General features: G+C 41.2%; 1 protein-coding gene and 1 long non-coding RNA gene across 2 annotated transcripts; one reads left to right on the forward strand and one right to left on the reverse strand.

Moving 5' to 3' along the window:
* The first annotated feature begins 6921 nt into the window (after positions 1-6921).
* Positions 6922-16382, forward strand: LOC149314217 (membrane-spanning 4-domains subfamily A member 4A-like). Its single transcript, XM_089520666.1, has 7 exons — positions 6922-6983; positions 7382-7508; positions 7946-8056; positions 12303-12359; positions 13804-13956; positions 15066-15191; positions 16112-16382. Exons 2-7 carry the CDS (start codon positions 7449-7451, stop codon positions 16175-16177), a joined length of 573 nt encoding a protein of 190 aa, XP_089376792.1. The 5' UTR covers positions 6922-6983; positions 7382-7448; the 3' UTR covers positions 16178-16382.
* Positions 10647-21052, reverse strand: LOC149314218 (uncharacterized). The gene is made up of 3 exons (XR_016280901.1): positions 20965-21052; positions 14954-15186; positions 10647-12377 (listed from the first exon to the last, which is right to left on the reverse strand). It is a non-coding gene; the product is annotated as an uncharacterized LOC149314218 (long non-coding RNA).
* Positions 21053-26361: the final 5309 nt, after the last annotated feature.

Genomic DNA, 26361 nt, shown 5'->3' on the forward strand with positions numbered 1-26361 from the left:
ATAGAGTTGCTTTTGGGTTTCCATAAGTCAAAATTGACTTAAAGGCACACATCATCAACAAGAACAACAAGAACAACAACAAGTAGTCTGTCAAGACGGATCTCTTCCGGCAGGCCTTTCCTGAATAAAATCACTCAGCCATAAAATGATTACTACCTCACATCATTTATTATGCTACCACTCTGCCTACTGTTTATTTTGTTATTAATAGTTTATTTTAAAAATTAATTTTAATTGTAATGTGTTTATTTTTTAGGGGGGAATATTGAAATATTATATGTATTAAGTATTGTATGCTGTATGTTTTTAACCATGTAATCTGTTTTGATTGTTCTATTACAGAAAAGTGGGGTACAAATAAAAGTTGTTGTTGTTGTTGTTATTATTATTATTATTATTATTATTATTGAACATGGCGTTGCTTCCGCACAAAACTGGTTAGGCAAAATGCCCTGAGAACTGTCCTGTTAGGGCAACTTGCAAGCCTACCAAGGGACAATAGTGTGGGTATCTGTGCTGTGGTATACAATAATATGAATAAGATGGAAATGACTGCAACAGCTGTCATCTTCTGAACTTCCCTAGAGTGCCTTTGTGCCCTACCTTGGGACCCAGAAGCACTCTGAGGAACTTATGCAAGCTCCATCATGTATCTCACCCACTAATTCTTTTCAGAGTGCTATACCTTAATTGCAAATAAAACATCTTTATTGATGCAGTTTTGCAGTTTTGATTAACAATAACAGCAGGATAATAAACCATTGTTCTGTTTACAAAAAGGCACCTGTGAATGATGTACAATCTCCCAGGAAGAAGGGATGGATTAATTAAATATCAATTCAGGAACACAGCAAGCATAGTTGTGAGCAAAAAGAACTAATTAGCCCCATTCAAAAATATGTGCAAGAAGTATTAATTAAAATGATAGTCTCTGAAAGAGGCGGAACCCTAAGTAGAATTTAATCTTTTAGTAATAATCTGGTGGAATCTTGCCAATAGGAACTAGCATTCTGGATTATGAGTATAAAGTACCTAAATACCTAAATACCATAAGAGAGCCACAGTTTAAAATCTATGTCTGAATAGGGTTGCCATAACCCGGCTGCAACCGGGATTTTCCCGGTTTTGGCGGCACCGTCCCCCTTCCCGTCACGGGTGCCACCAATAAACCTTCCTCCTCCACCACCCCCTCTGCCCCAGGCCGCGCGGCCGCGTGGAGGAGGCAGAGGTGGTGTCTGCTGCGTGCAGCCGCGCCACCCACTCCGCTTCCCTGTGCGGCCCCGCGGCCGTGCAGCCTAGTGCTGAGGAGGAGGGTGGCGCGGGGAGGCGGAAGAAGGTGGCGTGGCCATGCGCAGCAGGTGCCACCTCCGCCTCCATGTGGCTGCGCGGCCTGGGGCGGAGGGGGCAGAGGAGGTGAGTGGTGCCTCCTGTGCGCGACCGCGCCACCCACCTCCTCCGCCCCCTCCACCTCAGGCCACGCGGCAAATGGACGAGGGGGAGAAGGAAGAATAGGAAAAGGAGCAGGGGGGAGGTAAGGAGGAGGAGGAAAAGGAGGAGGGGAGAGGAGAAGGAGGAGGAGAAGAAGAAGGTGAGTGAGTGAGTGAGTGAGTGAGTGAGTGAGTGAGTATGTGAGTAGCCAGAGGCCTCAAGGTGTTTTTATTTTTTTGGGGGGGGGTGCTTTTAATGCCAACAAGTCTCCCTTGTTTTGACAATGATAGTGTGGTGGTGGTGGTGGTGGTGATGATGATGATGATGATATGAGTCAGCTTCAGAGGCATGCAGGCACTGTTTCAGAAGCCGAGAGAGTGTCACCTTACAAAGTGTGTTTTGGGTGCTTTTAATGCTAACAATTCTCCCTTGTTTTGACAGTGATAGTGTGATGATGATGATGATGATGAGAGTCAGCTTGAGAGGCATGCACACACTGTCTCAGAAGCCGAGAGAGTGTGACTTTCCAAAGTGCCTTTTCTGTGTGTTTTTGGTTCTTTAATGGTGATATTGATATCAGCAAGCCTCTGAGGCACAGCCAATGTAAATTGCTGTGATTTTTACAAACTCATGCGCAGTGAAGAAAAACCAAAGTCCCTTGATCAAGTACACACTTCTGAGAAGTACACTTGGTGCAAGAACTGTGAAACCACCTTGACATGTTCAATGTGCATAGCCATGTTAAACCATGCTAAGTGTTAAACCCAAGGGGTTTGGTTATGGAATAAGCCTCTGAAATATGCAAGAGGCCATGTTCAGTAAAGCCATGTGAAATGCCCAAATGTGCTGTCGTGTGTGTTTTGGAATGGAGGTTGGTGGTGTTTGGCCAGAAAGGGAAGTACATTTCTGCCATCTGTTTAGGAATAATGCCCAAATGTCCTCCATTTTGATCATGCCTAAGAAACATGCATTTATATTAACATTTTTTAAAAAGCACCAAATTTTTTCGCATGTCCTCCATTTTTAGAAAAATGTGTCCTACATTTGAAAATGTTATCCTACATTTGTCCCGGTTTGGAGGTCCTGACTTATGGCAACCCTATGTCTGAATGATTTTTTAACATGTAGTAGTGCTCCACATGAGAGCAACAGTCCTCTCTCCCCACATCATTTAATATCTGCAGTTGCAAACTTTATAAAATAAAATAAATAAATAAAATAAAATTTTTATTTATATGCCGCCCTTCCTTCGATCAGGGCGGCTCACAGCAGATAAAATACATACAAATTAAAAATCATACAATTCAATAAAATAAAACCAACAATAAAAAGCCCCTTAGCCCAACCTCTTGGCCACGAAAGAGGAGGGAGGCCCACAGGATATCTATTCGGGGAATGCCTGTTGGAATAGGAAGGTTTTAAGGTCCTTCCTAAATTGGGCCAGGGTGGTAGACGAGCGGAGCTCTGTGGGCAGCGCATTCCAAAGGGCTGGGGCAGCTATGGAAAACGTCCTCCGAGAAGTGGAGGCTAACCTAGCCCCAGGCACCTTCAGTAGCTGCTGCCCAGACGTTCTGAGGGTGCGAGGCGGAATGTATGGGGAGAGGCGGTCCTTTAGGTATCCTGGGCCCAAGCCATTTAGGGCTTTATAGGTAATTACCAACGCCTTATATTGAGCTCGGAAACGAATGGGCAGCCAGTGGAGGTCTTTCAAAATCGGTGTTATATGGCTGGTCCTGGGAGCACCAGTGACCAGCCGGGCTGCCATGTTCTGTACCATTTGCAGTTTCCGAGTTTGGTATAAGGGTTGCCCCATGTAGAGTACGTTGCAGAAATCCAATCTCGAGGTTACCAGAGCATGTACAACAGTTTCAAGGTCCCTCTGGGCCAGGTATGGACGCAGCTGGCGAATCAGCCGAAGCTGATAGCAGGTGCTCTTGATCGTCGCATTCACCTGAGCTGTCAGGTGAAGCGACGAGTCAAGAAGCACCCCCAGACTGCGGACGGAGTCCTTCACAGGGAGCGTGACCCCGTTCAGGACAGGTGGAACCACCGCCATTCCTGGACCAGGAGAACCTATCACTAGTACCTCCGTTTTAAAGTGATTATGCAAGAAAGTGAAGTGTAGAACAGCAACAACAGTTAACACAACAGTTTATATTGCATACTTTACAGCACCTGACTCAAAATGGCTTTTATCCTAGCTTTCCTTCAGTTGTCTGCTGGCGTTCCCTAGAATTGTTCTCCTCTAGATACCGGCTCAGAGAACTCTTCAGTTCTTACTATTACTACAGATAGGCCTGTGGGTATTATATTAGCAATAACAACAAAAACAACAGATAAACAATAAACATATAAAATAACAAATATAAAAACAATTAAAAGGCTTTTTTTTATTATATCTGTAGCAAACGGTAGAATAAGGGGCACTGCCTGGAGAAGATGATGAAATGCAAACAGGGGACAAAGAAATGGCAGAACTACTCATCTCCTTCTTTGCCATGATCTTCTCTCAAAAAGAAACAGTGTTCAACCTGGGGAAAATGGAGCAGATGATGCAGTAGGCAGAATGCAGCACAGAATAGTAAAGAGGTAGTATAGGAATGCCTGTCTGCTCTAAACAAATTCAAGTCTCCAGGGCCAGATGAAGGAATACAATGATCACTGAAAGTCATCATGGATTTCTCAAAAACAAGTCAAGTCAGATGAATCTTATCTCACTCTTTTAACGAAGATACAAGCTTGACAGATGAAGAGAATGCTGTGGATATAGTGTAGCCTGGTTGCAATAGGACCTTTGACAAGGTCCCCCATGATGACCTTGGGAAAAAGCAAGTAAAATGTGGGCTAGACAATGGACTTGATCACATGGGGAAAATAGGGGATTTAAACACTTATTATCCCATGAAAATTGTGCAATACGAATTAATATTTTCACACACATCGCAGCAACAGATCATTTACGGGATTTCCCTGTGAACAATTGTTGCTATTTATTGCCTGTTTATTCCCAGGATAATGGCAATTTAATCACAATGTCATGTGAAAATGTTAATCACGATTGCACAATTTTCACAGGATAATCAATGTTTAAACCCCTGATTTTTCCCATGTGATAAAGTCCAATGTGACTGTTAGGTGGATCTGTAACTGATTGACTGGCTAGCTAAATCCAAAGAGTGTTCACCAGTGGCTCCTCTTCATCCAGGAGAGAAGTGACTAGACGCAGTCTACAGGTTTCTGTCCCGGACCCAGTGCTGTTCACTTGACTTGGATGGTAGAATAGAGGGTATACTTATCCAATTTGCAAATGACACAAATTATGGAGCAGCTAATACAGTCAGACCTCCACATCCATGGATTTTTTTTATCCATGGATTCAAGCATCTGTGGCATTAAAATATTTTTAAAATATATGAACCCCCAAAAGCAAACTTTGATTTTGCTATTTTATATAAGGGGCACCATTTCTGTATGATTGTATTTAATGAGACTTGAGCATCCACAGATTTTAGTGTCCACAGACCCAAGAGGATACCATGACCCAGTGGATACCAAGGGTCTACTGTACCCAAGAGGACAGGATCAGAATTCAAAATTACTTTAACAAATTGGAGAGTTGGGCCAAAACTAACAAAGTGAATTTCAATAGGGTAAAATTTAAGGCACTACACTTAGGCAGTAAAAACAAAATGCATAGATATAGGATGGGTGACATCTGGCTTGACGGCAGTACATACAAAAGGAATCTGTGAGTCACTTAGTAGACCATAACGTGAGTCAACAGTATGATGCAGCAGATAAAAAAATCAATGTAATTCTTGGCTGATCAATAGGAGTATAATGTCTAGACTGAGGGAAGTAACAGTGCCACTCTATTCTCCTTTGGTCAGACCTCACCTGGAATATTGTGTCCAGTTTTGAGCACTACAGTTCAAGAAGGATGTGAACAAGCTGGAGCATGTCTAGAGGAAGGTGGCTAAAATGGTAAAAAGCCTGGAAGCCATGGTCTATGAGGGGTGGCTTAGAGTGCTGGGTATGTTTAGCCTAGAGAAGAGAAGTTAAAGAGGTGACATGATAGCCATGTTTAAATATTTGAAGAGATGTCATGTCGAAGATGGAGTAAGCCTGTTATCTGCTGCTTCAGAGACTTGGAAGATTATCAGACGCACGTTATCCCATCATTTTCCTAACAGGATACACATGTGTTTAACTTCAAAGACGGGTCTTACGGCATTCTCCCATATGTAACCCGTGGTTATCCCACAGCTTTTCAAGGATGGGAAAACCCAGGCAGTTGTGGTCCAAACAATTAGCTTTCCAAATGCTGCTTCGGCAGACACCATGTCTTGTCCCCAGAATCCACTATTCTTTTATGTTCAATGAAGTGTTTAGTATCATGCTGATATTTTGATTCTTGCTCATAATGCCTTGAAACTGTTCTAGTCATTTGCTGATAATACCATCTCAAACCACTCTATCTCATAAGCAGATCCTATATAGCCACATAACTGATTGTCATGGGCTAACAGCTTCGTCTATATACATCCTGATTATAAGGGTTCCTCCTGGGCAACACTTCACTCCATGCATTGAAAGGAAGTACAAAAGACAGGGATGTTGCTCAAGAGGGAATGAAAAAGGTTTGGGGGACCATTGTGATCATTTGTGATATCCTGTGCTTTTAAACTCTGCTGTAGGAGTGTTCAAATGGTAGAAATAGTAGCATTTGAAGCCTCTGTTATGTGTGAATGCTGGACGAAGCCTGGGGATATTGGAATTCAAAACCTTACTCACTTTATGGCTTCAGATCAATGGCTACCTCTCAACATAACCTACCTCACAACATTGATGTAAGGTTAAAAATGAAGTGGATTACCATGAACACTATATTGAGCTCCTTGAAGAACATGTGAGATATAGATGTTTCAAAAAAATAAATCCAGACAACAACATAATATGCAGATGTGTATTTGGCTGTTACTCCATATACTTGGATTTACTTTTTTTCAGCAAGGTTCAAGCCTGATCCAAGCAACTGAAAAACTTTGTATTTCAATAAGAATATTGTAGGTGGCAATAAGGTTTAGATTTGCTTTAAAGGTAACAAGTTATTAAAATGGCTTTGAGGACAATAAATAATAACAATTTGTACATAAAAACTAAATTAAAGGAGGTTTGGGGGATATGTCCTGCTGTCCAAAAAATTATTTTCAAAAACATGGTGGAGTGTGATGTGCCACAGAAAGTGGGCTGGTATGCTCCATCTGTGAATGGTGTGTATATGTGTGTTTGTTAAAGCTGGATTGAAAGGTGATAAGAACATTTCATGTCCTCATTGCAACAGACATAACACACTGACCCAATGTGGGTGTTGAAAGTTCCCTCAACTGGCAGCCCATAATGGGGTGTGATTGGGACATTTCCTGGTAATGTTACAAAGGGATCAGATCAGCTTTGTAAACTCTCCAGCTGAGAGGTGAGAAAAGTCCCAGAGAGAGATTTTAGGAGTGATAAACATCACACACCATACATCTTCTTTGCTGAGTCTGGCAAAGGTGAGTATTCATAAAACTGGGTAAAATTGTATGGATGAACTTAGGGAAGAGTCTTGAAGTGGTGTGAGCTTCATGAAAAAGCAACTGTAATTCTAAATATTTCATTTGTTATTTTATTTTTATTGCCTGGGAGGGTGAGGTCCCGGTGGGATTTTCTGCATCATGTGTTAAAACTGGCTGGCTGGCTCTGGGTTCTCTGCAACTGGACATTTGCTCCTCTGCCTCAGGCAGCAAAATGTGTTAGGTTGACCAGCAGGTACAATAGTATGAGAAGAAACAAGACAAAGAAAGAAAACAGGGACTCTCTTGATTAAGCAGCCATTAGATATGAGAGAATCTTTTACCTTTCCTTGAAAAAGCACGCTTTGGGAGTCTATGACTTGATATTGTTTCATCAGAAGGGCAGCTAACTGTATTCCGGAACTGGTGATTGCCGTGTTCAATACGAAGAGCTCTGTGGCAGTGATGTCAGACGCTGGACTCCTCCTGCAGAAATTCCTCCGGGGACATCCCAGAGTTTTTGGGGTGAGCATTATGCATGGAAGGTTTAGGAGCCCAGGAACACAAAGAGCTCTTTCTCATCTAGCTTAGCAGTGGTCAAATATCATTAACGTGTGTGTGAATTTAATGCAAAACAACATTGAAAGTGGGAATTAAATGGCCCTGCTAGACCCTATCCTTTGTTCCATTAAGTGACCAAGGCTCCAATCCCATCTAGAACCAGAGAAGGACATGCTGGGGCCCTTTGCTATGTCCAACATAAGTGACTCCACAAAATATGTACTTAAAAGCTGCCTATAACACAAGGCCCTAAGATGTAGTTCACTCAACTTTTTATAAATATGGCATTGATCCCATCCCATTCTGCACCTTTCAAAATGGGGCACATGCAACTATCCTTCACTTTTTTTCCTCAGAACAAATTCTTTTGGAATGACAAGATGCTTCTCTCCTATCTGCAGGCCCTTCTGATGGTGATTGGGCTGATCCAGGTGGCCTTTGGAGTTGTTTTGTATATCTACCCTTGTGTCCCCAGGGATGGGCTGGGAACCCATTTCTATTCAGCTGCACTGGTGAGTGGACAGCACCTGCATCTCCAGTAGTTTCAATCTCCAGATGAGTGACAGCACCACTTACATGGCCATGAACAGCCTTACCTTTAAGACCCACTTGCTGCCATTCCTCACCTTCTGTAGTGAGGGAGGCCAGTCCTAAGGTAGACTGCAGATAGGCAGCTGAACTACTGTGATGCCACTTGTCTCTGGAATTGGTATCTCTTCCTCACTACAGAGGTCTTGGAAATATTGGTGATCTAAGCATCATAGGACCCCTAATCTCTTATCTCCCAGATGCTTTTAAGATCACTGTCTGTGCCTCAGAACTGGAGAAGCCACAACTCAGTGGAAGAGTGTGTGCTTTGCTGGCAAAAATCCCAGCCTGTTCAGTTTCTCATTAAGAGGATCAGTAGCAGGTGATGGAAAATTTTGCTGAAACCCTGGAGAACCAGGTCAGAACAGATAATGCTGCACTAGATACAAATAGTTTAATGTGGTCTACAACAGTTGTCCCTGTTCCTAGATTTCATTGTAGAAGCTAAAATTTCCAGAATGATTCAAAGACTCTCTCTTGGATATATTCCAGCATCTAAAATGTTTATTGCTATTAGCCATAGGCCAATGCAAGTGGATGTATTCAATAAATGCACAAGTTATGTGCATGGATATTCGTGCTTGGTGTCACAATATGGCATAGTAATTCAGGCACAATGCTGAGGCCCATATATGATTCAGATGTGGCTCAGTTGGGTGGCAACAACAGTCCTGAGCTCATATGGTGTGTTTGACTTTGCCAGTGTCACCCTCTTAATTGCACTGTTCCTACTCCAGATGTGTGTCTATTGAAGCCAAAGATAATATAGATTAAGATGTGTATCACAAAAGCTGCAGTCTCTGTAACTAGCCTTTGAGGGAGAGAGAGAAGAGCATACCAGAGCCTGGCAGGGCCAAAGCAAAACCAAGGGGAGTGGGCTCAAAGTTGAAGTGGCTGAAACTTCCTCTTCTCATAGACATGTGTGCACAAGCATTAAGACACATTCATACACAGAAAAATCCCACATTTCCTTGCTCTACCCCCCTTGGTCAGCAATCAGGGTTATAAATTCCATTCCCTTGTTTCCAATAGAATGAATTAGTTGCTATGCAGAGGGAAATTTATGGGTTGCATGGCATGGGGAAAGAAAGACTAATTCTTCCCTTGCCATATGCACCCCTCCAATTTCCTGCTGCATTGCAGCTGGGTGTGGGGTGGGAAACACATCATTTTATTGGTCTCAGTGGAAGATCCCCCTGTCCCAGTCTAATTACTACAGGCTGAGGAGGGGGAAGGTTATACTGCCACCTTTGACAGACACAAACTATTTTGCTGGGACCTCACATACATTAAATAATATTCCAGTGTATTATAAGAGCATCAGGGTTATGTTTGTGCTTGGCAAATTTCGTACAAATGAGAAATGCATGTACCACTGTGGATTAATCATGTGAACTTTAAAACATGGGGGATAGAAGAGCACCTGTCTTTCTCTATTTTGTGTTGAGGGTAGGTTTTCCATAGAGATTGGTTACTCTCCAGATCTAGTTGAAAGGAAAGTGCTAATTCAGATGCTGGGATAGCAATATTTACATGCATCTACTACTGCAGCATTAATGGAAAAAAACAAACAGAAGACTGAATAACAGTGTTGTCAAATTTTTGTTTTTTTAAGTGGCAATTTCTGGTTGCTTCCATAAGGGGGAGGGAAAAAAAATCAAAGGGGTGCAGCCAGTGGGAAGTGGACACTGTGGACGATATCACATGAGGATTTTTGCAACTCCAATCCGAACCCACTCCAGGCCCAACCATGCGAGTTCACATTATAACGTGATAGATTATCACACATGATTGCTTTCTATGGGGGGTCATTCTGAAGCCAATCTTAAATCACTCCTGTCATTCCTGATGTAGGTGAATTCGTTGAACTGGCGAATTCAAAAATCTTTTTCCAAGGTCAATTCAAATCCAATTAGAATTGGTCTTGGTGTGGAATGCAACTTTGCTTCGGTCCTGGTACACCCCCCCCCCCCAACCTCCAAGGTGTCACATTTTCCATGATGCCACGCTGCAATTTTGCTCCATTTGCTTCTGGTACTCCCTCTGCTTCCATTGCTGCTAAGGGGGAAATGCCGTTGTTTCTGATGCTGCTGGGGAAAGAGCAGAGAGCTACTGGGGAATGAATGTATTCGTGTTTTAACGTGGACAGAGCAGAGGGTGGGAAGTGGGTGGAACATGCCTCCCCTCTCGCACTGGTCACTTCAGTTCACAAGCAACATTTTTTTTTTGACAGATTGTGTGAATGCTGGTGCTTTTAGATTGATAGAACGTGTGTGAATGCTTGTGCTACATATGTGTGTATAGGAAGGAGACATGCTGGCGAGGAGGGGGAAAAGCGACTGGTTCTGATGCCGCTGGGGAAGGCTGCTTGTTTGGATGCAAAAATGGACTATAAAGCCCATGGGAAGGCTGCTTGTTTGGATGTAAAATGGACTATAAAGCCCATAGAAAGAGTGCTGGTTTGAGTGCCAAAATGGACTATAAAGCCCAAGAACACGAAGCAATCATTAATAATAATAATAAATAATAATAAATTTTATTTCTACCCCGCCTTTCCAAAAAATTATCAAGGCGGCTTACAAAAGTTAAAAGCAATTACAATACAAAGTAAAACAATTACAATATAAAAGTTAAAACATTACTGCATAAAATGGGAACAGGAATCAGGAGAAAATACACATGTCAAGGGCAAAAACAATCAAATCACAATAGTCCGGGGTCAGAAAAAGAAAAGCAAGGGGCAGAGGAAAAACAGTTAACTAAAGTGGGAAGGCCAGCCGAAATAGGTATGTTTTTAAATTCTTTTTAAAATAATCTAATGAGGCGGCGGAGTGGAGCTCTACAGGGAGCTTATTCCAAGAAAATGGGGCAGCGATGGCAAAAGCCCTCTGAGAGGTCCTCACAAGGTGTGATCTAGGAACCTCTAACAAGTTAGTCCCGGATGTTCGAAGAGTGCGGGGCGGACTATATGGGGAGAGGCGGTCCTCCAAGTACCCTGGGCCCAAGCCATTTAGGGCTTTATAGGTCAAAACCAACACCTTGTATTGAGCTCGGAAGCGAATAGGCAGCCAATGTAGGTCTTTTATTCATGTGAAGCTAGCGTTCATGTGAAACAGGAACCAGGAAGTGGCCCCCTTCTGCACCCTGGAAATGCAAATGCATCCAGAGCCCCACTGAGCATGTGCAAGGGTCCCAATTCAAATTGGTGACTCCGCATGGTGTGATAATTTATTTTGCACTTGCTCTACTTTGCCTCAGGAATGACTACAATTTCGATCTTCACATGTGATACTTCATCACATGAATTGCCTTGGATTCGAATTGACTGCTTCCCCTTCCCTTCGGATTGGCTTTGGATTGGAGTTCCAATTTCACATGTGATAAACTCCTGTGTGAATTTGACCACTCCATGTCATACTCTCCAACTGTCCCAGTTTGGCAGGGACAGACCCAATTAATTCTCGGTGTCCCACTTTTTCAGATGCTTTTCATGTCCTGGTCTCTCTTGTCCTCCCACTTTCCTTGTAGACTTCCACTGCTGCAATTCAAGGAGCAAAAGTACACAGTTAACTCAGCAGGCAGGGGAGGAGGAATGTTGCCCTTCCCAGTAGACTTTAGTTTTTCATTTTTACAGGCTTTGCTAAATTCACTACATACACTCCAGAGCTTCTCTGCTTCACATAGCAGTTTTGTGTGTTCTTTCTCATTAATAATCTCTGCCCTATTTTTGACTAGCCCTTTAGACCATATTCTGAAGTTGCTCAACCACATGTGTCACAATGTTCATCTGTGAAATATTGGAGGGTATGCAATATGCTGAAGTCTCCTCTCTCCAACCCCAAGCTATACAGTAAGCTATACAGTCCTCTTACGCAAGAAAGACAGCATGTACTGTATTTAATATGCTCTGCCTTTGCATCACATATCTATTGAGAAAGACAAACCACATGCCCAGTGACATCAGTGCATGATAAAAGCATGGACCTTTCCATTATTTCAGTGTATGCTAAGGTATTTTGTGTGTGTCCATGTGTACCCACCCATGCACAATTCTAACTTGCATATAGTGGTATCAGCTAAGAATAGGGATTCATTTGCTATTTGAGGTTCATTGCGTGATTTTGTATGCGTGTCTTGAGTCCATCACATTTTTTCATTTATTGTCTCCAGTTGATTTTTGCAGGTATCCTCACCCTTGCCGCAGACAAAACCAACAGCCTGGGACTGGTGAGTCTGTTGGAAATCCTATGAAGAAGCAAGAGAGGTCAACCCCAGTTCCACTGGTTTAATGTTTATCCTGATCACCCATAGATGATGATTCCCCTCTTCAAATAATCAAACTAGCTTTAAAAGAGAATGCATTTTCCCTGTCTCTCACAATGGGATTATCTCCTAGATATAAACTTCAGCAACCAGACTTGTACATGAAGCCTGTGTTTGCTACTTAATGACTCATTACAAAACAAAACATGTTAAATGCCAGAAGCATAGGTGAAGAAAAGCAAATTCTATGTCAAACATCTTTAGCCATTTGGAGCAACTCTTCTAAATACATGCTAAACATATAGTTTGACCAGAATGGCCAGGTCATGTTCAGTGCTGTTTTTGCTCATGTACAACTGTGAATCAATTTTATACTGTTTTATCTAGATGATTTAAATTATTTTAAAATATTTATTGTAAAGCCTTTAAAATGTTTTTATCTTGTGAACTGCTTTGGGTCCCTTTCTTGGAGAAAAGCAGCATATAAATGAAATAATTAAATAAACAAACTAAATTCACACTATGGTAACACTTACAAGGCCAGCTAGAGGCACAAAAATGTGTGCCAAGTTTTGAAACTTTATACACAATTTCATGCCTATTTTGGTTGTCCTAATAAATGTATTACATAAAGTCTGGATCCATCTTTATGGCCAATATAGTTACTTCTGCTTTTAATCTGTTAAAAGGCTTTCAGAGTAATGAGTGGATCTGTCAGCTTCATTTTCTTCTACATTAATTTTCTAAATTCTTTCTGTTGAATTTATTAAGAAATATATAAATTCTGAAAAGTTGTTACTTTAAACAATGAACCAAATGCATTCCTCACTCATCCTTAGGCTTTGAATTCATCTTTCCTAACAAATCACTACCACTATGTGGCAGTGTTGCATCACCCATGTTTTGTAACTACTGGGGGCAGCATAAAAGTGAGGAAGGAAGAATATAAATATATAACTGATTTTTTTAATTTTTGCATGAGCTTTTCTGAATATAAACCCCTTCTTTGAATGGACTGCCTGTTCAGGGAGCAGCTTTATCACAAGCAACCATCATGCACTAGAATGATAACTCGCTCCAGGGATCAGGCATGGTGTGTAAATATGTATGACCAAATGTTAGTGGCATAAACATTTTATGAGTGCCCAAAATGTTAGCAGATCAACAGAGACACAATTACAGGTCTGGACTACATTTATTAAGGAGAGACAGATATCCAGCAACAGACACAATTATTTTCTTTTGACAAATTTAACACACCAACATTGGTGAAATGTATAAATCAGCAGTTGTATCTTGAACCTAGCAGTACAGCATGTCACTATTTGCATGGTTTAACTATTTGTTGGACTATTAAAGTAAGTACCTAAAAATGTTCATGGTAACATCAGTCCTTCTCTTCCTGTAGGTGAAAGCCTGCCTTACCATCTATGTAATCAGTACAATAGTAGTGGCTGTGATCAACGTTTTCTACTGGATAGATCTAATATACTCTCCCCGGAACCGGGACATCAGATGTTCTTTGAGTGATCCTTTGTGTCAAATGCTACATCAAATTGCAGTGAGTACTCCTCTGTACCAAAGGGCAACACTTTAGATAGCTATTTTAAAGTTCATATGAAAAACCTTTGAAAATCTCATATTCAGCAAAAAGATCTCCATTTGGTGGCCAGTGCATACTATACAAATAACTTTTTCCACAAAGTTTTCATTATATAAAGCTTTGGTGTATTCCTTTCCATGGGAGACTAGACTGGGGGACTACCAAAAAAGCACTTAACCCAGGATATTCAATACCATTTTTCCCCCTGAGTTTTCCTAAATGATCCGCATCAATCCGCATCTTCAGCAGTGTGAATACACTTTGATTCGAATCACTCTGTAGAGTTCAAGGGAATGGAGGCGGCTCCATTTTATCCTGAAACAATGGCATGTGTGAATAACACAAGGGTTAAAATGACTCTGAGAGATTTGCCATCCCAAAATGTAAAGGGAACAGTGATGCCAATATGCATCAGCATCAGCGTGACAATCTGCATCTCTTCAGGGCAAAACAAAGAATCATGAGAACTGGAGTCTGGTGGTGCTACTAAGGATGATCTCTCAGAGGTTCCTAGCTCCCCTAACACAATTATGATTTCAGATTCCCTGGATCAAGGGAATAGCTGTCAAAGCAGTTTAAGTCTCTACGGTGCATTCACATCTACATATTTTATTTATTTTTATTTATTTATTTAAGGGATTTATATCCCACCTTTCTCCCAAAATGGGATTCAATACATATAAATATAAATATACATGTACATATGCTTTCAGAGAGAGAGGCTACATAAGCTGCAAGTAATGGCAGCTACTACATCTGATTGTTATTGTTTCCTGTGGCTTTTTTTTGGGGGGGGGGGACCACAGAGTGTTTCATTATGAATTCTTTCAGAACTTCTACATTTAGTGCTCTTGTTGGGCAGTATACAGTTGTACCAAGTGCAGCAGGTGATATTCTTAAAATCAAGTTTCATTTAAGCAAAAACATCTCAGAATTTGCTGTCAATAATACTGACCTGTTTTTGTAGGTATAGAAGAATGTGGTTCGTAGCTGCTGGAGGTTTTGCCTCTTGAGTGATGGCTAATTTAACGGATATCTTGCTCTTTGCCTCGTGTCCTGTTTTTCAGACTTGTTGTACAGGCATGCGTGGGATTGTCCTAGTTTTAACCTCCTTAGGATTCTTTATTGGTATCTCTATGGCGGCCTTCGGATGCAAAGCTGTGTGTCGTCAAAGCACAGACAACGATGCTGTGGTAATTTCCTCATGATTTTTTACAGGTGGGCAGGCATGGCAAAAGAGGAAGGAAAGAGCAAGAGGAGGAGATAATGAGATGGAGATGGACAAGAGTAGAGACAGGGATCTAGAAATAGGTTAGCTTGGCCATTACAACCCAGCCCCTACTTTCACCAAACTCTGTAGCTGATTCCAAGACCTGCCTCAGGGGGCACATGATAAACCAGGGACCCTTTCACTTTTCATATTATAGTGCTATGATTCCATTTTAACTGCTATGACAACATCTTATGGAATCCTGGTATAGGCAGAGATTTTAAAATTCAGAGAGCTCTAGTACTACAAACCCAGGCATAGCAGTCACAATGGAATCATAGTGCTATAATTGTGTGCTGTGAAAGGGCCTGTGATAGCAGTAATAGTGAATGAAAATTAACTAGACTTGAGACTTTACTGTGGAGTTATTAAAGTTTCCTAAGGCTTCAGCCTTTGTTTGGGGAACAAAATATTTAAATATTAAAATGTATATATACAGTGGCCCCTCTGTTTGAAATCCATGTCCCTTGCATATTTGTGGGGGGCAAACAGAGGGGAACTAAATGGCCTGTGTGTGCCTGCACGCACTCGCAGGCACACACTGCCATTCAAGCCAATGGGGCTTGAATATTGGCAAGTTTCCGTTTTCGTGAAAATGGAGGACCGACTGTATATCAAAGCTAAACCTACTAGAATTTAGCTTTCAAGCTGCAGAATAACAAAAACTTATCTCTTGTCACTGCTTCTCTAAGATTGTATGCCATGGGTAGGTTTACTTTATTTATTTCATTGTTTGTATGTACAACGCAGTGTAGATCTACAGTGGAAAAGGAAAGAGGCCAAGAGAGCAAAGTAGATTATTCTAGGTCATGAGAAGTGCCTGAGTCTGTGTTTCTTTTACAGCCCATTACAGCAGCATCAAGAGATTTTCCTAGTTCCACAGAAGTAAACCGAGAACCTGAACTGTAACTCTGGCTAGTGAGCCTGAATCAAGAGCCCCTGGAGAATTGTTATAACAGCTGTCCCAACAAGTGACTTTTTGTCCACCTATGGAAAATATACTGGATTTTTGCCCTTCTGCCCTCTTCTCTCTACCTTTCCCAAACACCTGGATATGAGAATAGTGGATTGTATTATTTTGTATGTTGATCACTTACCTAGGTCCTCCAGTGTAACTCTGCCAGAAGCTGACCATAGAGTTGTGCTGGAGAACCTAAAGGTTCCTAGAGAAAACACTTTTCTAGGCATTTATAAGTCTTCCAGCATGATTCTATGATCAATGTCTGTCAGATGTTGACCATAGAGTTGCACTGGAGGACGTAGAGATTGCTAGTGAGGTGTTCTTAGGTTAAAAGAATAGGTTTTTGTTTTTTTTAAATGAGGATTTCAGCATTCACAGGGGTCCTTCATCCCTAACCCCAGTGAATGTGGGGGGAACCACTGTATTTTTCTGCCCCATGGTTTTTTTCTTAGTATTGTCTATGCCACTGGTGACATGCAGTCTGAACTGATGCGGCTGCAGAATGCATCCTTCTAACCCATGTTCAAACCTGCAACTGCTGGTACTCTGAGCTAAAACCCTGTAATATAATACACTGCAGGGAGAAATCTGGCCTTGTGTCCTCAAGATTCCTGTTGTGGAAAATAGCTCTTCCCCAAAAGAGCTACTAGGATGGCTCTGCGACTACATTGCTGTTGCTCATGTGTTGGTGAAACATCTGAAACAAAGTGAAGATAATAACAGAACCCAGTATTCTGAAGGTAATTTACAGTTCTATGTATAAAGAGGCATTTTGACACCTTAAAGACTGAGAAATTTGTTGTAGCATAAACTTCCAGTGCCTTTAAAAAAAAACCCAACTTCTGAATTAAAATAAATTAACAGCTTCAACTCCATCACCCGTGGTTTGACAGGGGACCTTTTTATTTTTCATCAGCATATTAATCCCACTACATTTATGTTTGTCACACAACAACTGTTTTGTGAATGCACCCCACCCCCCACCCCCCTTAGTAAAATAATGATCACTGGCTGTACTTTCTTCTGACCTTACTATTCCCACCCCCAACCATGGGTATGGAAATCTGCCACACTGATAATAAAGCTTCATGCATCTGATGAAATAGACTTGCCATGATCAAGTGGTGTAACGGTGCATGCTTCCTGATTGTAATAAAGCAGGGTTCCCCTAAAACCCTTGCTTAATGCTATGTGTTATGTTGCAGGAAAAACAATCAAGAATTTTGCAACATTTTAATAGAAATGAATTGATTGCCAAAATGAAGTTGCTTATGTAATTTTTTTAACAGCCATGATCCTGAAGGATCCTTGGTAGCATTTAAACAGGTTGGTTGGGATTTGTAAACTTCTTGGGACCTGGACTTTAGAGGGCCAGGTCCTCTTTGAACCTCGAAGGTTGAAACACATTGCAAAATAAATGTTGGTATCTCAGCAAACCAGAGATGGCTATAATGTCTGTTGCCAAATTTAGGGAGGGAGCTGTCATCATGTCTCTTGCCTCAGATCCAGTACCATCTATCATCAGCCCTCCTTTGAAACACTTGCTGTTTAAAAAGAATACCCCAGTTTTGTTCCTTTTTTTTTTTTTTTTTTTTTTTTTTTTTTTTGAGGTTTGACACAGAGGAAACCACAGCATTGCATGGAAAGTATATATATACTTCTGATAGGAATTTTGCTAGCTCTCATACTGAAGCTATCTTCCATATTATGTCAAACTGGGCTAAAACCGACAGCCCACTAAAATCCTTATTACTGAAATGTAGTTCAAGACATGTTTGTTTAGAAACAACTCTCACCAAATTGAATGGGAATTATATGTGCATAGGGGTGGATCCATGTTGCTCTGTCCCTATGCTTGCTTACTTCCGGGCTGATATGACTTTTTTGATTTAATTTCTCCTCCAGTCCTCTAGATTACAAAGTGTAATGGTCTCTCTTTCTCTAATATTGAACTACCAGTGAATATAATGAGCAACAGATAGTCACTTTCTATTAGAAGTTCAAACTTCACAAAACAACAGCTAATTAAGAGCCTATTATCCTATGAAGGGAAAGCAACAATGAGTCTTGTGTCCCCAAAAGGCTGAGCAACAATGTTGAGTAGCAAAAGACACAAAGTGCAAAGGGATCTTGCAGCACCTTTGAGACTAACTGAAATATAGAAGATGATAGCATGAGCTTTTTTAGGCTTGAGCCTACTTCTTTCAGCTAATCTCAAACGTGCTCCAAGATCCCTTTGTATACTGATTTTCCAGACTAAAATGGGTATGCCTTTGAAAAGACAAAGACAAAGTCAAAGACAAAATAACACTTTAGAATGTAACATCCCTTGAAGGCAAAGCAACAACCAAAGTGTATAATCTTCTTCAACAGAAGATAGAAGTAGATATAATATTCAATACTTCACAAAACAACACCCAATTAAGAATCTGGTGTCCTCACTGAGCCATCAGTCAACTGGGGGAATGGCAGGAGAAAATGTATCAAATAAGTGTGTGTGTTTGTGTGAATCTGGTAGTGTAATTAAGGAATATACTTCTTGGCTGTCTATTATTTCTACTGTTTAAGGAAACCTTGCATCAGCAGTTGCAACAAGACTAAATGAAGACCTGGCAGATGTTTTAAAAATTATTTATTTGTTGTTATTTGCTGTCAAGTTGACTTTGACTTATGGCAACTCAATGAATGGTTGTTGTTGTTGCTATGTGCCTTCAAGACATTTCTGATTTATGGTGGCCCTAAGACAAACCTAATATAACATGGGTTTTTCTGGGGTTCAGAGTGTGTGACTCACTCACAATCATTATTTTATTAGCTCGATTACAGCAGCTGAGAGGGTTTGGGCAATTCAAAGTAAGGATCAAACCTGTGTATACCAGTTCCAAGAAACACAATTCCATTATGAAAGCCCAAAATGTAGTTTTATTTGTAAAAGGGAATTGCCACGCATACAAAAGCATGGTCTCTCTCTCTCTCTCACACACACACACACACACGAACTAACATTACAAAAGGTGGTAACAGATAGTGAGTTTAGGATTACAGAAGATAACACTATACCAATTCCAGAAGTAAAGGTTTCAGTTGGGGGATTCTGAGAAGTGAAATTTCTCAGCAACTGCCAGCAGTGCTGAGGAGTCAAGCAAGATACTGACAGAGTGTCTGTTTGAATCCAAGCAAGACCAAATTGGCGGTGCCTTGGTAAACATATTTATAGGACATAATGTATCCCGGGGCAGATTTTGGAATTAAACTGAAGTTTCCAGGAGGGAAGAATGAGAAGGGAACTTGTAAACGACCAGATAAGCAGTGCAAATGTCTCTGAACAATGGAATACTGGGGAAATATTCAGGGTAAATACTGTTGGGTTTCTGTTCATTTGAAAGCCCAAGATCTATCACCCACCATCACTCCTATCAGTAAAACTGATTTGGAGGCTGTTTTGGTTATGGAAATAATTCATCCCAGTGGCCCATCTATTAATGAGGGAGGTGAATATGGCCCTTGGTGTCATAACTCACCCTCAAGAGTCTAAGGATTCAGATGGAGAGGAGGAGCCAAGTTGCCAAGAATCTGCAGCTCCTGATGACTGTGGTCTCTCCAGGTCAGAGGGGGCTGAGGCAGAAGGTAGCCCTGTTCCCCAGCAGGAGGTTTCACATTCTGAAAACCCATTCCCATCATTCATTGAGTGGACCTTTCTCTTGCTTCTCCCTTTATCCTGTGGCTGACTTGGACTTAATTAACCTCTCTACAGCTGTTGTATTCAAACCACTCAATTCCTAGGACACTTGCAGGATGGAGCATAGGATGCCTGAGGCTGTTTTTGCTGCCCTCAAGTGTCCCCCTTCACTTGCCAAAAATATCATATGTAAAGCAGGATTAAACTCTGAGGAAGGAAATTTGAAAATGGAAGGAGCATCAACAATTTACTGCTAGCAGAAAATAGCAAGGATTTGGTAGAAAGTCAAGGAAGAAAGTGTAAAGGCAGTTTTACAGTTGAGCATTAAGAAAACAAAAATAATGCCCACAGATGCTTTACATAATATTAAAGTAGGCAATGAAGACATGGAAATAGTTCAAGGCTTTCTATACCTTGGTTCAGACATTAATCAGAATGGAGACTGCACTCATGAAACAGCAAGAAGTTAGAAGTTAATGATTGTCCATGGTAATGAGTTTCCAATTTTTATGTATAGCTGTGAAAGCTGGACAGTGAAGAAAACTGAAAAGAAGAAAATCAAATCACTTAAAATGTGGTGCTAAAGAAGAGTTCTACGGATATTTTGGACTGCTAAAAAGACAAACAGATTGTAGAGCAAATCAAACCTTAACTTTGCCTAGAAGCCAAGACGACTAAACTGAAAGTGTCATACTTTGGCCATATAATGAGAAGTCCTGACTCACTAGAAAAGACAATAATGCTTGGCAACATAGAAGGCAGTAGGCAAAGAGAAAGAGCAAATTACAGATGAATAGACTCAACCAAGGCAGCCCCAGACCTGGCAAGACCTGACAAGTGGTTTGGAGGTCTCTCATTCATGGGATCGCCATAGGTCAAAGGTGACTTAATGGCAGTTAACAAAAACAACATATACATTTCAGTAAGCAGATACTTTATAATAAATCAGCATAAGCTATTATGCATTCATATTGAAAACAGATGGCATATTTTATCATCTGCATTTTTAGCTGGCATTCTATAAGAGTGTTGGAAATGTTAAAGTGTTTAGCTCACCCTGTTCCCTGGATCTATTAACCAGATATGCAGCATTCTCTTAATAAAGCAATCTGAGTCAGTCTCTTCCATGCGGAGGATAGTGTACTCTTGCCAAGGAGTTACAGTACATAAGAGAGCTCAGAGGTTAGTTCCTTGGACTCCCTCTCTTTTTCTGAGGAGTTCCCACTCTGTTATCTGTGTTCCAGCTGAGATGTTTGCCTTCTATTTTTGAGCACCTTCATTCGGTCAGCAATTGTTTACACTGGCAGGGCCCTTTGGCACTCTCTCTAGGGTAGCCTTATCAGTAAAATAAAAAGTAAGCAAAAGGATTGGCTCCATGCCTAGAATGGGTAACCATAGAAACCACATGCATTTTGTTTCACTTCACATACAGATTATTTGAAACCTTACCATTTTTTAAAATAATAATTTGTTTAAACCTTAAATTGGGAACCCCCCTCTTATCTTGTGAAAGATGACGTTAGGAATATTTTTCTCTGTTACCAGCATTACCCCAATGGGCCCACGGTCAGGAATAGATTTTCAGTCAGGTTTGAGTCCCAGGACCTCTTTGAGGCTGTAAGTTAAACAAATTTTTCTGCCTTCCTTTTAGGCAGTAGTTTGTTGCGTATTTAACACTTTCAGTGGTCTTGTGGTTGGGCCTGAATAGTTCTTCTGATAATCGATTGGATAAAAATATTCACTTCAAAGCTTTAGCATACTTTAAGTCTGAGTGGACTATGTTAGCCAGCCTCTTAATTTCCTACTATGCCTCCGAATGATGCTCAATCAAGAGGAATATGAAAAAGTGGAAAGATGGCTGGACTCAGCAGCCTGTGGCAGAAAAAGCAGGCATCAGTAGCAACAGACTACGACAAAAGACTGCCTCAAGTAACAAATATTCCCATGGAGCCAATAATATAGGATATCATGAGTGGGCAGAAAATGGTTATTTACTGTTATGCATATTTTTATTGGCAGGCAGGGGAATACTTACCAGGTTTTATTTTTTATTTAATTTTTTGGCCTCATGTGCCACAGCAACTCAGTCTTATCTCAGGAGAAAAGAATGCCAAAATGGAGTGGGAGAGTACTGGCTTTCTCCTTGCCTCTCCCTATGCTGTCGTAGCACTTCTGTTCTCTTCCCAAGGGAGATGTTAGTAAAAGTATGCCCTCTGTCACACTGGAAAAATCCATTTAACAAAAGACATGGTTTTACACCTGTCTCCCTCAGGAAGGAGAACAGAAATGCTATGACAGCATGTAGAGAGGCATGGAGAAAGCCATTATTCTTCCACTCCATTTTGACGCTCTTTTCTCATGCAATAATGCTCTTAGTTTGTTTTGCATAGTATATACCTTGATATATGAGGTAGGTGGATGGTGAGTAATGGTACCTCAAACAGCAAGGTGTATTTGGCTGGCTCAGTAAGGTCAAATAACTAACTAATAGAAAGCATCTTGCTGAAGATTTGGGAAGGTGCACTGTATAAATCAACTCACTGGAGATCTAGCATTGTAGTGCCAGTTCTCTTCTCCTGGCTGCAGAACCACTCAGGATGTGTGGAAGCTGGATGGTTGTTTCACAGGCGGGTACTGAATACAGTCGGCCCATCTTATACATGGATTTTTTATACATGGATTCAAGCATACACAGTTTGAAAATGTGTCGCGGCAATGAGACGCAGAGACAGGAATGGGGGTGCAAAAGGTCTTGGCCAGCCCTTTTTATTCACATCAGGGTTACATCAGGTTTACATTATCTCATAGTACATCAGAAGGCAATTTGCGGAATCAGGGACCAATGTGTATTCAGGAGAATTCCAATTAGCAAAGGGAGCAGGATGTGTACACTGTCTCAGCCGAATCAACATGGGCTTATCCAATTATGGATAAAGCATTGTCAACCAGAAGGCGAGTCATAATCCTATGGTCTGCCAGTAGGGTTATCACACCTCAATCTTGGTAAACATTGCTATCCTGGGAGGGGGCGCATCCCCTGGGTCTCCCAGGGAATGCCACATCTCCCTCTTTTTTGTTTTTTATGAGCTGGTGTACATATCCTGCGAACAGCCGCTTCTCTGTGGCTGTCATTGTCCTTTGCGAAAACATAGAACACAAGGCAGGAATACATTGGATGAAACAGCAAAATAGGATCGTAATACAAAAATGATAATGCCATATACAAGAAGTCTTTTCAACCGATGAAGGTCTGGCAAATAGTAAATCAATCAGCTTCATAATCCAGAATATCCAATGTTCTGGTGGACCTGAGTCAGGTAAATCATGTAGTTCTTCAATCAAATTATTAATGGAACAAGAGTTATCTGACAATTTGAAACAACACATATCTTGATGTCTTCACACAGCAAAAGTAAATAGTCTATGGCTGTTCCATTGTCCAGAGTGGCATTTCTAAGTTCATGTTGTTCATCATTTAACATCATGTGAAATGGTTGATTGGATTGAAATATTAGGTTCTGAAGGCCTTGATGCCATGTGCAGGTTTAAGATACTTGGCTGATGTCCATACTGTGCCTATTGGGGTTGACACTGCTGCACAACCTCTTCCCCAAATGACGGGGGTTGCTGGTCCTTTCCGCTGTCTCTGGAAACTGTCAATATCACACCAAGGGCCACAGCAGCAGGGAAAATGAAGAAAAATGTTTCTGTGTTGGAAATAAATAATCAGACAGTGCAATTTAATTATTCCAGGCAAATCAAATACAACAGATATGACCCGGTTCACAACCTTTTTGGTGTTGATTGGGGGGTGCATAGAGGAATGGCAATAGCAGACTTTAGTAAAGAAGGTAGGATACCAATTTTAGCAAAAATGAGGCAATCTATTTTAGCAAATCCTTTTCTGCAAGCAGACCTATGGAGTACAGGATTAAACTCAACAACAAAAAGGACGAGGCAGAGGAGAAGGAGGGGTTCTCCCTCCCAGTAATCCCACCATAGCTAACCCAGATGAAGAGTAAGAGAGACAGATTGACTGTGCTGGTAAGAGAAGCTCTCTCTCTAGGAAACAATGTATAAAAGAAGGAAGCAAAACAACACAAATGGAGGAAGAGTATAAGATATTCAGACTTATGGGTTGCAAAAGTGTAGCACAAATCCAAACACATTAACAGACAGACAAATGAACAATTTCTAGGTGCAAGAGGACTAGAATCTGTTTCTAAACATGTACCACAATTTAGGTAGATGGGATATGTAGTCCTTTAGCCATGAGAATATAAAGCAACTTAGACAAAACTCTTTTCCTACTTTAGCCAAGACAGTTTTTACAGATAGACTATGCTGACCAAAGTGAGGCTTAACAGAAAGGAAAAGACACTCGAGAACAGGAATTAATCCCTATTGAAAAACCAATGCAGCAAAGAGCTTTGGACTAAAGGAAGGGAGCTGTCTTCAGATTTGTTAATCACAAACAGCCAAACAAACAAGCAAATTAACAGATACAAGCAACAATTGATAGGATCTATAACAACCATGCTGGCCTCTGGCTGTTGCAATTCTTCAGCCAAGCCTGGGCAAATCAAACACATAAAGGAGACAGAGCGCAAGCCAAGCTGACTACTAGAAGAATGAGACATAGTTTTCCAAGCACACTCTAAGTACTGATTTTATTCTATAAAATGGTATGTTCTCTTTGTCTGTAAGATTTATGCATCCAAAGAGAATTTCAATTATGCTTTATCACAACCAAAAACACAAAATTAACACAGATTTGAGTGGGGGGGGGGGACCCTAGAAACTCCTGTCCCTTTACAATTTCCACAATTAAATAGGAGAGAACAAACTAAAGGCATACAGAATCCTCTGAAAACAGAATGTAGAGACAAAAGGTTGAGACAGTGTCACTCTGCCTGAGCACATGTAGAGTGCCAACAACAGAAAATAGCGAGACATTTCTCAATCTCAATTCTGCAAAGCAGGAACAGAAGACGGGGGGTCCTTACTCAATTTGGAATCCCCTACTGAATGATCTTATCCACTTGCCTCATGGGCACAAAGGAAAATGCAGAAATACAAAAACCACAGACTACTGAATAAACTGGATTTACTGAGGGGAAGGAAAACTTCCTGTCTTTTAAGATCCCAACACTTACAAAAGTTCTCTGCAATGTTTAAAATGCCTGCAGGGTTTTGTGTTTCTCAAAGAGCAGTTTCTACGATTTCTTTCCGAGAACTACCTTCTGAGGTCTTTGTTCTGGGAGCTGAGGCTGAAACAGTGTGCCTCACTTCTTGGTCAAGGAGCTGGGTTGAAACTGAGACGGTGTCATCCATTTTCACTGTTTTTCCCAGGGAGCTGGGCTTTTGCCTCTTCCAGGAAACACATCTCCCAGTGCCACTCCAATCTGAACCACGGGAATGGGAAATATGACCTCTGAGGTTCCCTTTCTCTGCCATGTCTGGCTGGAAAGGTTTCCAAAGCTTGGGGTTTTGTGGTTGAGTCCATGCCCTGTTTTCTGGGGTTTTGACCCTCTTGGCCTCAAAGTGCTTATTTGGGGTATGGTTCTGATCTCTCTGTTTGTAGACTGTAGTCCGAACAGTAGCAGAGGTGTCTCCAAAAGAAAGTGAGACATTTTTCTTTCCGTTTGGGCAAGGGGGGCTTGCCTTCCTGAGATTTACAGAGCAACTAGTAATATAGGGGCTCTTGGAATGGAGTCCCTTGGGGGTCTCTGGCAATTTCTGCTTGCTATGGTGAGGCAGGCCTTCGGGTGTTTCCATCTCTCTTTGGGGAATGAGAGAAGGCTGAGTAGGGCTTTTAGATGGATCTAAAAAGCCTTTTTTAAGGGAATTTTCCCTAGCTTTCTTCTTTAGGGCTAGGGACTTTTCTTGTCTCTGTGCTATCATCAGATGAAATTTTGAAGAGAGCTGCCTTAGGTGCTGGGAAAAGGTTTCCCAACCTGCAAATAGCTCTGACTCTTTGATTTGGCGTCCCAGAGACTCCTTGCTCTTGGGATGAAGTCCTCTATATATTTCACCCATGAACTCTTTATTCATAGCTTTGGAGGGGAGAGCTATTCTTCCAAGCAACATTTTCCTAGCCATGTATGTTTCTGGACCCTCATTTGTTTTTTGCTCTTGTGCATAGTATAAATCCTCGGCCAGTTGTCCTGGCCACAATAGGCTCAAGATATGTCCCATCCAGGAGTACATATCTTGGGACAAAAGGTTTCGACACATCACTGCTGCTTCCAGGCTGTCTCTGTCCACAGAGGACATGCACAGCCTAGCCAACTGTGTCAGATGAAATCCTACAGCATATGGATAACTATTTGCAGCCCGAATCATCCATTTTATGCTCGTTTCCTGACTTAAGGGACCTAACAAATCTGCCATTATACATGCTTCTGCGATGGAGAAATGGGTTTGTTCTTGATTTGACGTTGCTTCCCATTT

This window comes from Sceloporus occidentalis, unplaced genomic scaffold, assembly GCF_023333645.1.
Source record: "Sceloporus occidentalis isolate IW3139 unplaced genomic scaffold, rSceOcc1.0.p SCAF_4, whole genome shotgun sequence".
NCBI lineage: Eukaryota > Metazoa > Chordata > Lepidosauria > Squamata > Phrynosomatidae > Sceloporus > Sceloporus occidentalis.